At 35.6% G+C, this 14177-nt stretch overlaps 1 protein-coding gene across 1 annotated transcript in view; it reads right to left on the bottom strand.

Annotated features, from left to right (window-relative positions):
- Window positions 1-13956, bottom strand: part of txndc5 (thioredoxin domain containing 5) — a 20273-nt gene extending 6317 nt beyond the window's left edge. The window contains exons 1-8 of the mRNA XM_073830409.1: window positions 13718-13956; window positions 12811-12963; window positions 12496-12601; window positions 12241-12337; window positions 3605-3720; window positions 3427-3513; window positions 1305-1454; window positions 480-562 (exon numbers count right to left, since the gene is read on the bottom strand). Of these exons, the coding sequence (XP_073686510.1) occupies window positions 480-562; window positions 1305-1454; window positions 3427-3513; window positions 3605-3720; window positions 12241-12337; window positions 12496-12601; window positions 12811-12963; window positions 13718-13884 (959 nt within the window). The 5' untranslated portion in view covers window positions 13885-13956. The remainder of the gene's footprint in view (window positions 1-479; window positions 563-1304; window positions 1455-3426; window positions 3514-3604; window positions 3721-12240; window positions 12338-12495; window positions 12602-12810; window positions 12964-13717) is intronic.
- Window positions 13957-14177: the final 221 nt, after the last annotated feature.

Here is a 14177-nt window from a genome sequence, read left to right as displayed (position 1 = left end):
GATATCTGCGTGCATAGTCTTGGGTTAAACTGCGTTGCTTTTAGAAGCGTCAATTCAGTTGTTGCATATAGTTTAATGTCTTTATTTCGGGATTATCAAAGTACATTATAACTCACGTGCTCCAGTAAAAAGGGTCTAGCAACGCACCTGCCCTGAAGCGGCTTCATAGCTGCATTCATGTTTGCATGTCTCATTTGATGTGGTAATTTCACAGAAGTTGAAGACTCGTTCTCGCCCCCTACAGTGCAATTCGACTAGGTATACGTCATCCGCGCTAAAATATCAAGGTGAAAGTCATCATATCTTGCGTAGTTTAGACCCAGCTCCCAACCCAACTTTGAGAATAGATTAACGGCGATATTTTTTTTTATCGCCCGATAAGAGTCTCACGTTAACGCAGCACGTTAACGCCGATAACGGCCCACCACTAATATATATATATGCCACTAGCTAGCCAAAATGCCAAATAAAACACTTACCATGGGGCATAGAATTTGATGAAGGAGAGTCCTTTGCCAACAGTTTCATCAAAGTTGCTCTCAGTCAAGACCACAACATTAGACTGGGAGAAACAAAAAGGTAAAAAAAATTAGTTGCAGCACATTCTGTATGCATTTAACCTTTATATTGTGTTTCTTGTTAACTAATGTGTTAATTACTCTAATAGCATGAAATTTGTGTCACTAGGCAGAACAGCTCATTGTATAACCCCTAGAGAATTTCCACAGGTGATCATATTCTGCTGAAGTTTAAATACCTCTCACTGGATGATTTCCTTAATTACAACACCAGTTCTGAACATTTGTTTAAGAGCAAGGTCTCATCCCAAAGGCATGAGCAACTTTAACAGTTTACATTTTTAAAATAATTCTCAAACTAAAAAAAAGAAAAAAAAAAGAAGAAAAAGAAGAGGACTCTGAAACAAAGCTCTTGAGGGACACTCTTTAGTCATGCAACAATTCCAGCCTGCCAAATTCCCTTTATAAAAGACAAGCTTAGACAGGAAAGCCAATTAACTAAACAAAATAACTGCTCTTTAAGTTCTCCGCCCACCCCGTCCACTCCGGCCCACCAACCCACGCGCACGCACACATGCACATTTGCATCAGCAGGAGGAAATAGCTGCTCTGCCCATAATTACTACCTCGGTTTCAAGATGCAGATTTGCGTCTACGGGCCAAAGTCTGCAGCAGCTAACTGTTCAAACATCTGCCCGCACACACAAACGAATCAAATCTCTATGGAGCCAAGCAGGAAATTGAAAACAAAACCTGTGTTGTGCGAAAACTGAAACAGACACACACCTCTTGTTTTTCAGGTTCAGCACTAGGGGGGATTTCGTGGGCGTGCTCCTCCTCTTTCGCAGGTTCATCTTTAGATTCAGCAGCTTTCAAGTGATTATCAACAAACTCTTTAAATGAGTCCAGATCACGCTTTCCTCTGTACTGATCGATCTGAAAACATACAGGATGTGCACAGCTACTGTTACTGTTTGGTGTAAACACCATGATAACTATTAGTCTTTGGTTAGCATTCTTTATTAATGACATCTAGTTACAATTTAATTTGATTTGTTTATATAGGAACATCACAGTTTTACAACTAAATTTTCATGGATGTGTGGACATTGCCAAGTCATTTCTATGAAATTCTGTCTATAAATATGGATTGGGTCTCTCCTTCAAAACAAGCATATGGGATTTTTTTTGTTTTTTGTTTAATTGAAACCAGGCGAAAAACGTAGGAAACACAGGAAAAGTAACAATCAGACTAATTAAAGAAAATTCACTTTTTGTTCAGTAAGAAAAAAAACGTATTCAGTAAGGATGCATTAAAGGTTGTATCAGCGGTTTCTAGCCTAAAACATAAAGTGTCAATTTCAGCTGACCTTTCTTCACGATCCGCTCGCTGCCTGCCCCATAAATTGTCTGTGAAAAAACCACGTCTCTCTGGTCAGCCTAGGGTCCGAAATATGCCAAAAAAACAATCGGCACTACCAACCTTTCCACAGATAAACAAACAGTGTTCCAACCAATCAGCGTCAGGGGTTTGGTGTTGTGGACTTTCGCTCCGCCTCCCTCACATCCCAGCACCAGTAGGAAAGTCCACAAAACCAAACCCCTGACGCTGATTGGTTGGAACACTGTTTGATTATCTGTGGAATAGTTGATAGCGGCGATTGTTTTTTTGGCATATCTCGGACCCTAGGCTGACCAGAGAGACGCGGTTTTTTCACAGACAATTTATGGGGCAGGCAGCGAGCAGATCGTGAAGAAAGCTCAGCTGAAATTGACACTTTATGTTTTAGGCTAGAAATCGTTGATACAACCTTTAAACTGATCAAAAGATAAAGTAAAGACTTGTAAATGGCCTTTTGAATTGTCCACTCATAAAATAAACTTGAAAAAAGTAGCACAGTTTCCACAATGAAAGGCAGCACAATTGTCAACATTGATGAGCATAAATGATTGTTAAACACCAAATCGGCATATTCAAATGATTTTCAAAGGATCACGTAAAACTGAATACTAAAAATTCAGCTGTCATCGCAAGAATAAATATTTATGAAATATATGAAAATGGAAAATTGTAGTATTTCACAGTACTGCGGTTTTACTATATTTTCAAACATATACAGTTGAGGTCAAAAGTTTACATACACTTTTTAATACTGTGTTGTGATCTGAATGATCTACAGATTTTTTGGTGTGTGTGTGTTTTTTTTTAATGATTTTTGTCTATTTGAACCCTTTCCAACAATGTCTGTATGATTTTGAGATGCATCTTTTCACACATATGCAAAAATTACAGAAGGTTCAAAACTCATTGATGCTCCAGAAAGAAAAACCATGCATTAAGAGCTGGGGGGTGTAAACTTTCAAACAGAATGAAGATGTGTATTTTTTTTTTTGCCTAAATATAATTTTTTTTCCATTTAGTACTTTCCTTCAGAAGCTACAGAAGATACGTTTCCCATAAGACAGAATTTAAATTTACCCTGATCTTCAAATTCAAACAGTTTTCACCCCTTGGCCCTTAATGCACCCAAAAAGAAAAACAGCTGTGGACCATTCAAGTAACACCACAGTACTAAGAATCAAGTGTATGTAAACTTTTGAACGGGGATATTTTTATAAATTCAACTATTATTTTCTCTTGTGGACTACATGTAAATGTATTTTATGTGAATTATGTTATTCAGGTCAGTACTAAATAAAAAATAACATGCATTTTTGTATGATCCCTCTTATTTTGGTCAAATAATTAACATTTTGCAAAACTTTTGACCTCAACTGTAAAAGCAGCCTTGGTGAGCATAAGCGATTTCTTTCAGAAACATTACTGAACAACAAACTTTTGAACGGTAGTATGTATACACATCAACATATATCTTAAAAAATGATTTACTCTAGATAGAGTTCTTACCTTCTCTCCATCATTGAAGAAGAGTAGCGTGGGATAACCACGAACCTGATTATCTGAACACACCTCATAGTGCTGTGTGCAATCCACCTTTAGCAAGCAAAATATATAGATATTAGAAAACAGAAGCCAACTTACAATATAAACATAACACAAAATAAACCACAATGGCCTCTCTTACTTTGCCTATCTTGATGCTGTCAGAATGCTCAAAGCTGGTGGCGAGCTGCTCCCATGTTGAAGCCATGGCTTTGCAGTGCCCACACCACGGTGCAAAGAACTTCACAAAGTGAGAACCTGCAGAAAATGCAACAAGAAACCATGTCACAAGCAGGATAACACATACTACATAATGGCTGATCACAGATTTTTAATGAAAATGATCACAGATTACAGAAAATAAGGTGCTGCAGGCTGCACATGCATGCATGAAGAGAAGCAAATTTACAGTGTCATCTTTCAGACAAATTACTGAACAGACATACCATTCACAACCATATAATGTTACAAGAAACGTCACATAATGTGTGAATTATGTATACACAGTACAGTCCTGAAATGTGGAAATATGTTAATTTAGCATGATGTGTACAATAAAAAAAATTACGTACAAGAAAAACTTGGTGAGCACCCTATTAGGGATAAGCAACATCATTAACATGTGCTTCCAACATCTGAAGGTGGGAAACATAAACAGTTCTGTCAATGCTAGAGCATCATTTCCTGCCTCTCCTCCAAACAGGAATCATTTATTTGGCTAACGGACGGAACATGTAACATTAAAAGGGTGTTTGAGAAGAGGGCTGAAACTGTACCAAAGCCAAGACCATAATTCACTTCGGCTGCCGAAGTTATTGTCATAGAGAGAACATTATGAGAATAACTAAACCCTAGTTAAAATCCAGATGAGTGCTCAAGCACTCAAATGCAGAAGCACTAATCTTTTATAGTCACAGATATCCTTTTTTACATTCTAAAAATATTAATGATCATATATCATACAGTACTGATATTTATCACAATGTTCATTTAACATTTGTGGGTAAGGAAATGCTTTCCACATGTTTGTTAGACCTTGAGAATGAATGTAAAGATATTTTGTTTGGTCACAATTAAACTGTGCAGAGCTCCCTTTTAAATTTACGGCACCATGAAATGTGTTTTAAGTTCATTCCATTTTATTTTTTTCCTGTATTCTGTTTCATGATTCAATACAAATTTATCATAAAACAATGATGTGTAATTAAATTAATTAGTAAAACTTAAACAATTTAATTAGTATTTTAAAATTACTGAAATGAAAACAATTAATCAACAACAAATTTGTCAAATAAGATGCTTCACAACAGCACTATATAAACTGATGGGGGGGAATACCTTGGTTGTATACCATTTCTTAAATTTGTATTATTACGCCTTGAGAATTGCATTTTAATATACAGCAGTAATATACTTCTGTCATAATTTGTTCAAGTTAAGCAAGACTTATTTTGTCTGGTTATTGTGAAGGTCTCTCAGTGTGTATTTGACGGTTGTTTTTTCTCAAATTAAACTGTGAAAAGCTGGTGAAGTGACTCTCAGATCAGCTTTGGAGAATGAAGTTAATATGTTTATGTTCTCATATATTGAGACACAGATACTCACATCTAAGTGAGCGGTGTGTGTTTGAGTTTGTGTATCAGACAAAACTGCTGCATTCATTTACTCAGAGACACCTAGAACATGCATGAGTTAGCCTGTTAGCAACAAGCACTGACTGGCTGTTGTCTCATTTATTTCTGCTGTTACAGTAGGACATATTAAGTAAACACGTTCAGAGCTTATCCTTATTGACAACTTTATCGGGACTCAATACTATCGCGTTTTATCGCCCAGTAATACTACTATATTCAGTATTGATTGAAAGATTGTATTAATTGTTATGACGTTTTCAGCCTTTTTCATTGACAGCATCCATGCATGCAGGTCAGCAGTGAAGTACTGAATTTTGTTTGAATGCTTCACTTTGCAGATTATGAATTTTTAACAACTTGTATAGAGAGCTTTGGAGAACCTGATGACATTTAAAAGGACAAATCCAAGTTCTCTTCTATAAGTAATGTTCTACCCGAATTGATACAACAGTGGTTTCATGACACCATTACAATAGTGTAAAACATTTAGCGATTAGGGGTGCTGCTTCTGGGATGCTTCAGCGAGCCGCATGGGCGGCTGGTATAAACGCAAGCATTGACTAAAGCGATCACAATCTGCTCCGGTCGCCATGTCGGAGCTACGCTGTTGACGTCTGCGGTATAGAGGGTCGTAACACATGCGGAGCAGCGGCTGATGTAAACAAAAGTATTGACGAGAGTTACGACCATCGGTTGCCACGTCGGAGCTGTGCCCTAGACGTGTGCAGTAGGGCTGTGCAATTAATCGCAATCGCAAAAAAATCGCGATTTAAGCACATGCGATTTCTAAACCGCACAAGGCTGCGATTTTATCTATCCACCTATCCACCCAACGGCACCCCCCACCCCCCTTGAACGTCAAGTTCATTTTATTTTCGATATAGCACCACATCACAAAAGAAGTCATTTAAGGTTATCTTTCCTATAGAACAGGTCTATATATAGTTCTTTTATTAAACATACTAAATTGCCTTATGTTATTTATCTTAAGGCATGGCATTTCTGTCTCTTCATGGTCGCGTGATTACAATGTCTCCTCCAAGAAAACACGGACTGGATCGCGGACTCCATTCATAAAAACCTAATCTACTATAGCGCGGAATGCCACGTAATTCGTCGATTTTTGGATTAATAAATCAAAAGTTGGTCTGTCACTTAATTCAAATCGCGATATGGACTAGTGTCTGTGAAAACTGAAATGCAAAAAGACTGTTTTAATATGAATCCTGCATGTTTCGTTTGCTTCTGTATGTATGAATGGTGGGGAAGCGTTTTATTTCTTTACTACGTGCAGACTGAAGCACACGTGACGCTCCCGCTAATTTTTGGCATTTGCATCTCACATGAACAGATAAACTCAATCGCCAAATCGCTGCTGTGAGTTTCACTTTTACCGTTTCATTTGAGAAAACTAGCATCATATACACACAGAAACTTCACTGCAACCTGTCAAAATAAAAGTACGGTTTAACATGTAACAGATCAATATTAGTCCTGTATTACTTTTGTACAGTATAATGTAGGTTTTTATATATTCCTATTTAAATAATTTACATAAAACAATATATATGATAAAAAATATTACAAGATTAACCACTTAATTATTATTTAAATGTTTTAAACTGAATATAATTTTTCTTTCACGCATTGATTTTAACAGTAAATTTCTGTTTGTTTGACAAAAATGAAAAGGGTTTATTTTTCATTTGATTAAAAATAAATGTTTATGCTTTTTCATTATCAGAAAAATTAAAACAAAAATTTCTAAAAAAAAAAAAAAAAAAAAAAAAAAGCAAAAGATTTTAGAACCCTCAAAATGTTAAAATAGAGAGTTTGACTTATTTTTCCACTGAAATGAATGTATTCGTTATTGCACAAAGTAGGCTAAAGTACCGGGAAAAAAGTAAAATGGCTTATTTATTTTATGTTGTCTGTTTTAAAGACAATTTTACTACAGTTTTTTTTTTTTTTTAATTAAACTTAATACTGTTATTTCATGGTGAAATGTTTTGTTATGCACTTCTTGTGCACTGAATACATTTAGAATGTATGTATGTAGCTTGTTTGAAAAAGCAAAAAAAAAAAATCGCAAATAAAATCGCAATCGCAATATTCATTCAAAAAATCGCAATATGATTATTTTGTCCATATTGCACAGCCCTAGTGTGCAGTGTGTGGTAAGAGATTTATTCATCATACAGTATAAATAGCTTCACTAGCCTTATGCTGGAGCTGACTTCAGGGATGTAAATAATTCAATAAATCAGCACAATAATAATATCATGTATCGGCGATCTCGCAGGCTGATGATAGCACTAGCAATTCAGTGGTGTATTATTTACTCACCCTCTATGCACCCTAGGTGTATATGACTTCCTTCTTTCAGACGAATGCAATCAGAGTTATATTAAAAATAATCCTGGCACTCCCAAGCTTGAGAACGGCATAGATTGGTGTTTCTCTCCATCAGTCCAAAACAAGTCCAATTAGGGCTGGGCGATATGGCCATATTTCACAAAAAATCCGATTTACGATTTAAATCGATTTTTTTTCCCCTACTACATTTAGCATGTAAAGAAATCCCAGCTTTTCCACAATATATATGGGCACCATATATTTTGCAATATACATTGCAACTGCATCAGTGATTGCTTTCCACCAGGCCCCATTCTTATCATACCAGACACAGTAAATGTTTGTAAGACAAATAAATATGAGATGGGAGGAAAATATATATTTCCATGCTTTTCTCTTGCACTTATATCATATACAAAAATATACAATTTTGAACACAGAAATATTAAATGATTTAAACAACTGAAACGATCTGCCAGCAGGTGGTGGTAAGACACTGATTTAATTACTGAATCATATTCATTTGATTAGTTCGAACGGATGGTTCATTCAAGAATAACAAGTGACTCTTTATGAATGGGAAATTGAATCATTTCACTAGATTCGTTTATAAACACACGTTCATTCATAAACGAAACACCGCTGTGTTTGAGTGGAGATGCGCAGCGGCTAAGTTGTGACTTGTTTCAAATTATTTTTGACGACGAAATAGAGCAAAATCAGGCAATAGTGTTATAGTCAGACAAAATAAGTCACTTAGTAATAACTTCTTGTTTATTTAACTGTTGTAATAAATCAATATCTCGTTTACAAACTCCCTTAAAAATGATTAAAGCTGTCTTAGTTCGCCATCTCACAAAGCTCTATTGTAATAAACGAAGCTACTGCCCATTCAGTCTCTTATTTATACTCTCTCTACACTTGAGATACATTAGTCAACGTGCAAAACACAGAGAAACCTTTGAAGCTCCACTCAGCGCAAACACAAATATGCTGGTCAGGTCAGTCGCACATGGTGCTCCTAAATATTTTTTCATAGACGCACGTAGTAGTTTTTTTTTGCCCTTGAACGGCTGGTCGCACCATTGAGAAATTAGGTCGCACTCTAGAGCCCTGATAAGCAAATAATTCGCCATTGTCTTCAATCATCTCTCTACTCTGTTTATTTATATATATTTATTTATATATATATATATATATATATATATATATATATATTAGTGGTGGGCCGTTATCGGCGTTAACGTGCTGCGTTAACGCGAAACTCTTATCGTGCGATAAAAAAAATATCGCCGTTAATCTATTCTCAAATTTGGGTTAGGAGCTGGGTCTAAACTACGCAAGCTATGATGACTTTCACCTTGATAGTTTAACGCGGATGTATACCGAATATGGTCGCGCGTTTAAGTCTCCTCCACCAAAACACAGACAGGATCGCGTCGTCCTCCATTCATGAAAACAGAATCTACTATAGCGCGAAATGCCACGTAAATTCGTCGTTTTTTGGATTCATAAATCAAATGTTGCTCTGTCACTTAATTCAAATCGCGATATGGACTAGTGTATGTGAAAACTGAAATGCAAAAAGACCGTTTTAATATGAATCTGATATGTTCCGTTTGCCTAGCTGTATGTATGCATGGCGGAGACGAGCTTTTACTACACGCATACTGAAACACACGTGACGCTCCCGGTAATTTTTGGCATTTTCATCTCACATGAACAAATAAACTCAATCTCCCAAACTGCTGTGAGTGTTACTTTTACCGTTTCATTTGAGAAAACTAGCATCATATCATACTGTATACACAGAAACTTCATGGCAACCTGTCAAAATAAAAGTACGGTGTAACATGTAATGGGTTGGGTAGGTGTTGACGTTAAAAAAACACACAATCTAATAGGTAGAAAAAATAATTTCATTGTTAGTTAGTTAGTAAACACAAGTACATCTAATTGAACATAATTTATTTTCATCAACAAATTATCATAGAACAGCTTTATGAGCTTTATGATCCATTCTCAAAGACTTACTTTTAGTCATTATTTGGGTAGCACACATATTCTGAATGCCTTCAGCAGAATTCAAATTAGCCATTTTAATCTAGATTAATTCTAAGATTTAATCTAGATTAATCTAGATTAAAAAAATTAATCTATGCCCACCCCTAATATATATATATATATATATATATATATATATATATATATATATATATATATATTCAGAACGGAAAACAAATAACGCGTTCTGGTAAAATAACGCAAGTCACTAAGGGGACATGATTAGCTGCTTGCTAGCAAGTTAGCCTGTTACATTACAGTACATACAATTTCACTTACCACATAAACAGAGTATATAGATGATATAATATATAATATTTTTATTAAAAAAAAATCACGATACCTCGATTTAATAAAAAATTAAATCATCTTAAAACGTAAATTCGAATTAATCGAAAAAAATCGAAAAGTCCAATAAAGTGCATCGATCCATAATAAAAAAGTGCCTCAAATGGCTCAGGGGGGGGTCAATAAAAGCCTCCTATAGAGAACCGATGTGTTTTTGTAAGAAAAACATCCATATTTAAAATTTAAGAATCACTTTAATCTAGTCTGCGCTAACAGTTGTACACGGAACTTGCCGCTTTGGAAAAGGATGTGTCAGGACTGAAACGCTATCTAAGCTGTTCGCCAGTCGCAACGCAGTGGGACTGCTAACCAACCACAACACATTTCGATATGCAAAAAATATCTTATTGATAATTGCCTTAATAATAAGAAAATATTGCGTTATCCGATAATATCGTCTACCCAAGCCCCACCTCCACCACGCCCCTTCCCTGCCGAGACGACATTGCATACATGCACCATAAACACACACCATGTTCAGTTTGGCCTTAATTATTGCCATATTAAAGGTTGGTTTTACTTTTGTTTGTGCTTAAACTAACAGAAAACACCAGCTGTGCTGTTATGTTGGTGTTGCTAATAATTTTCACTTTCTTCTTACCAAATTTGTGTTTGAAATGAATTTTGTTTTGTGAGAAGAACTGTTGAGGAAAAATAATAGGACCCAATTTTATCGCAAGTTCATTTTATTGCAAGTTCATTTTTATTGCAAATTTCCTTGATTACAACAATCGTAACATTGTTTTCAAACTTGTAGTCAAGCTATAATGTATTTAATATGTATCATGATTGACTAAAATCAGGGATTAAAAACGAATTCTGAGCAAAACAGTAACTTTTTTTTTGGTAGTCTACTATAGTTCGGAGGAGGTCTCTTTTGGCCGGTTTATAACAAAATTAAAATAACTGCTTCATTTATAAGCATGAGTAATTTTAATTGAATTTTTGTATTTCAATTTTTAAAATTTTTATTTTATTAATCAAAATACAACTCCCACTATAGCGGGGCTGGCAACTCTGAACGCGTGCATGTTGAGGGTCGAGCTGAACAGCACTACATTTGTCTTCATCCGTTTGCAAGAAAACTTTATAGCTTTGTTGCAAATGAATTAACAATTTATAGTGCTCCATCTCAGTTTAATTCTATATAATTATGCATCGTTAAAAAAAAAAAAAAAAAAACACTTTAAAAATAGGGTACTATGTGAGCTGTATAGGCTGTGAAGGAATTTGCATATAACTGTCATGTTTGTGGTTTTTCATTGTTATACAGTATGTTTAAATAAATATTTAGAGAAGTGCAGTGTTACTATTTATCTTTTTTTTCTGTTTAAGTTTTATTAAACTGTAGATCAAAATAAAATAGGCCTACATGGATTAATGATGTGAACACATCTCCGAAATAACTGCATACACAGATGCACGTTGCCATTATAGTAGTCAAAGCCAAACAACAGGCAAATAAAATAAAGACTGAGGATACAAAAATGATTTAGTGAAGATAAGTGAGGGATTTTCTTTTCTTCGAGTAACATTAATGACGGGCAGCAGTGGCTGATGTCAATGCACGAATCCAATACACCCTTGTTTCCTCTCAACTTTTTACGTTCACTTAAGACATAACCGATTGCATTTATTTGATATTTTGATTTAATTATGTGGGTATTTGTCCATTCGAATGTGTAAGAATGCTAAAAAGAGCTCAGTCTAGTGTTTGCGTATATGAACGGTGGCACAGAAAACAGCGTGTGAGTGCAGAAGTGAGTTCTCTTTTTGTCTTCTTGCAGTTAAATCATTTAAAATCACATTAAATGCGCTATCAGAAATTAAGAAACTAAATCAAAATTTAAGTTTATAACAAGTAACTTGATTCCTGACCTTAGCCATCTGATTTCCAAAACAGCTTTTCGATTCCCAACCATCCTACTATAAAAAAAAAAAAAAAAAAAAAAATTATATATGTATATATATTCATTCTTGCATGGAAAAAGACCTGTATGGTAACTGTGGGGTTATGCAAAATGTTTTGGCGAGTACTTACTAGGGTTATCAGTTACCTCTTTTTTTCCTTGATAATATTGATAATCGTCTGTTACCTGACTGTTGACATCGACATCTCAATACTTAAAAGACATAATCAATATACAATAATATCATCATATCGCCCAGCCCTATTCATCACCTGGAACTAATCGAGCCATTTGTGCCAGGCTGGGAAAAAGCTATTGTAATAATGTAAATTATGTGAAAAATAATGCGTTTTTTGCACCACCAAGCATGAGAGCATGTTCTAGTGCACCCCTAAAATCAAAATAAAGACTTTGTAAAAGAGCATTATAGGACCCCTTTAAAGTAATATTGTTAAAGGACATTGTACCTTTAGCGATGTGTGATTTGAAGTTTGTGGCTGTGAGTTCATAGAGGCCCTGTTTGGGTTCAGGGATTTTGGGAGGCTCGGGTTCAGTCTGGGGCTCCTGGGATGAGATGGTGAAAGACAAAATAAGAACGAGTGCTGTAATATTGTGACATTTAAGAATTACATCTTGACCATGTACTACACAAAGTGCTTTTAAAAGCCAGAATAAGAATATGTTTCTAGCCAAGCAAATATTTTAGGCATTTATGATCTTACTTCAGGTTCCTCCTGCAGGGTTTTCAGCATCCAGCTCTCCAAGGCCTGTAAGTCTCTCGGACCCTGATACTTTACAGCCTCTTGATCAGGTTTAAACAACTTCAGACTGAAGAACAAAGACAAAGTTAGTCAGTCAATGATTAATCAAACCACATTTAATTTTTACCTTAGGCACATGACTGTCAGATGATCAGAAATCATGCATTGAAAATGTTTTACACACAATATCCAAATAATTTTATTAATTCAGCATGACTGAAACATCTTAAAATGTTTCTTGTTACATACAGCACTAAGAGAGAAAAATATGCTTACGTTGGGTATCCACGGATCCCATGTTCACTGGAACAAAACTTTGTATCCTTTGTGCAGTCGACTTTCACAACATACACTGGAGGAGCTTCCATACTGTTATATTTTTCTGCCAGCTCGTTCCACGTCCCCTGCAGCCTCTGACAATGACCACACCTGCACACAACAAACATTTTCAAAGATTTTTAGTATTTATTACTTTATTGAAGTATTATTCCCTCATATTACATGTTTCACAAAGTACTACAACTTTTAAGTTTTTTGGTCAGTCAAAAATCTGCCTTAGTAAAATGCTCTAACTAATAAGTACAACAAAAAAATACAATACAATTCTTGATGTCTAGTGTCTGTCTCTTCTTCCTTTGACAGCTCAGGTAATGCAGCTTTGATTTAATACCCTCAAAGATACTGTAAAGAATACCATACCATAGTATACCATAGATTGAACTGTGGTATCACCATGGTTTAACATAATTCAATTAAAAAATCTTAGTACTACCACTGCATATATTTAAAAGACCATGGTACTTTCATTGTACTTTTTTTTTTTTTAAGGATGAGGAAGTGATGTCTGATGTCATAGCTGTTCATGCTCTGCCACGTACACTAGAACTTCATGCCTGCAGGAATTTAAACTTTTTACCACAGTCCATTAATGTATCTCTCATGTCAAAAAAATGTGCTTCGTGTCTTTATATGAGCGTGCATTAGAAACTTAACATCCACTTCATCCAAAATTGACTTTATAATGTCTCTGTAAATTAAAGTGAGTAATGGAGTTAATGGAGTCACTTCAAACATCGCAGCAATTCAACCCAGGACTAGCATAACGGCACTTCTCTGAATGCATTTACCACTGTATACATTTCGCAATATAATGAAAATATTTGATGAAGGTGTTCAGTTTTACCAGGGCGCGTAGAACATGACGAAGTGTGGAGCAGTAGAGACGGCATCATTGAACATCTCCACCGTGTATGTGTGTTTGGTGTGCTCATCCTCTTCTGTGTCATTATCACAGCGTATCCTACTACACAATAGCGCCAGATAAATAAAACTTGTTAAAACCGACGTCATGTTCCTAACTGTGCAGGCCTGTGAATGAAGCGGTGCTGTGAGTTTAAGGTTTAAATGAGTGTGTGAGTGAGTGAGACGCTAGCAGACAGAACTGATCTGTACAACATCCTAACAGCGGTCAGAAGAGCTGTGAAAAACGAGCCGTATGATTTGTAGATCTGTGGTTTGCGCAGGCGCCGTCATTTACGTTGCGCATCCGGGACACCGGTGTACGGCGGCTCATAAGAGCCATGCTTTTTTTTTTTTTTTTGAGAAACTTGTTTTCTAGACATAACAAATTAACTCAACATCAT

The sequence above is a fragment of the Garra rufa genome, chromosome 24 (genome assembly GCF_049309525.1).
Source record: "Garra rufa chromosome 24, GarRuf1.0, whole genome shotgun sequence".
Taxonomy (NCBI): Eukaryota; Metazoa; Chordata; class Actinopteri; order Cypriniformes; family Cyprinidae; genus Garra; species Garra rufa.
This window is presented reverse-complemented; position numbering and strand designations above follow the sequence as displayed.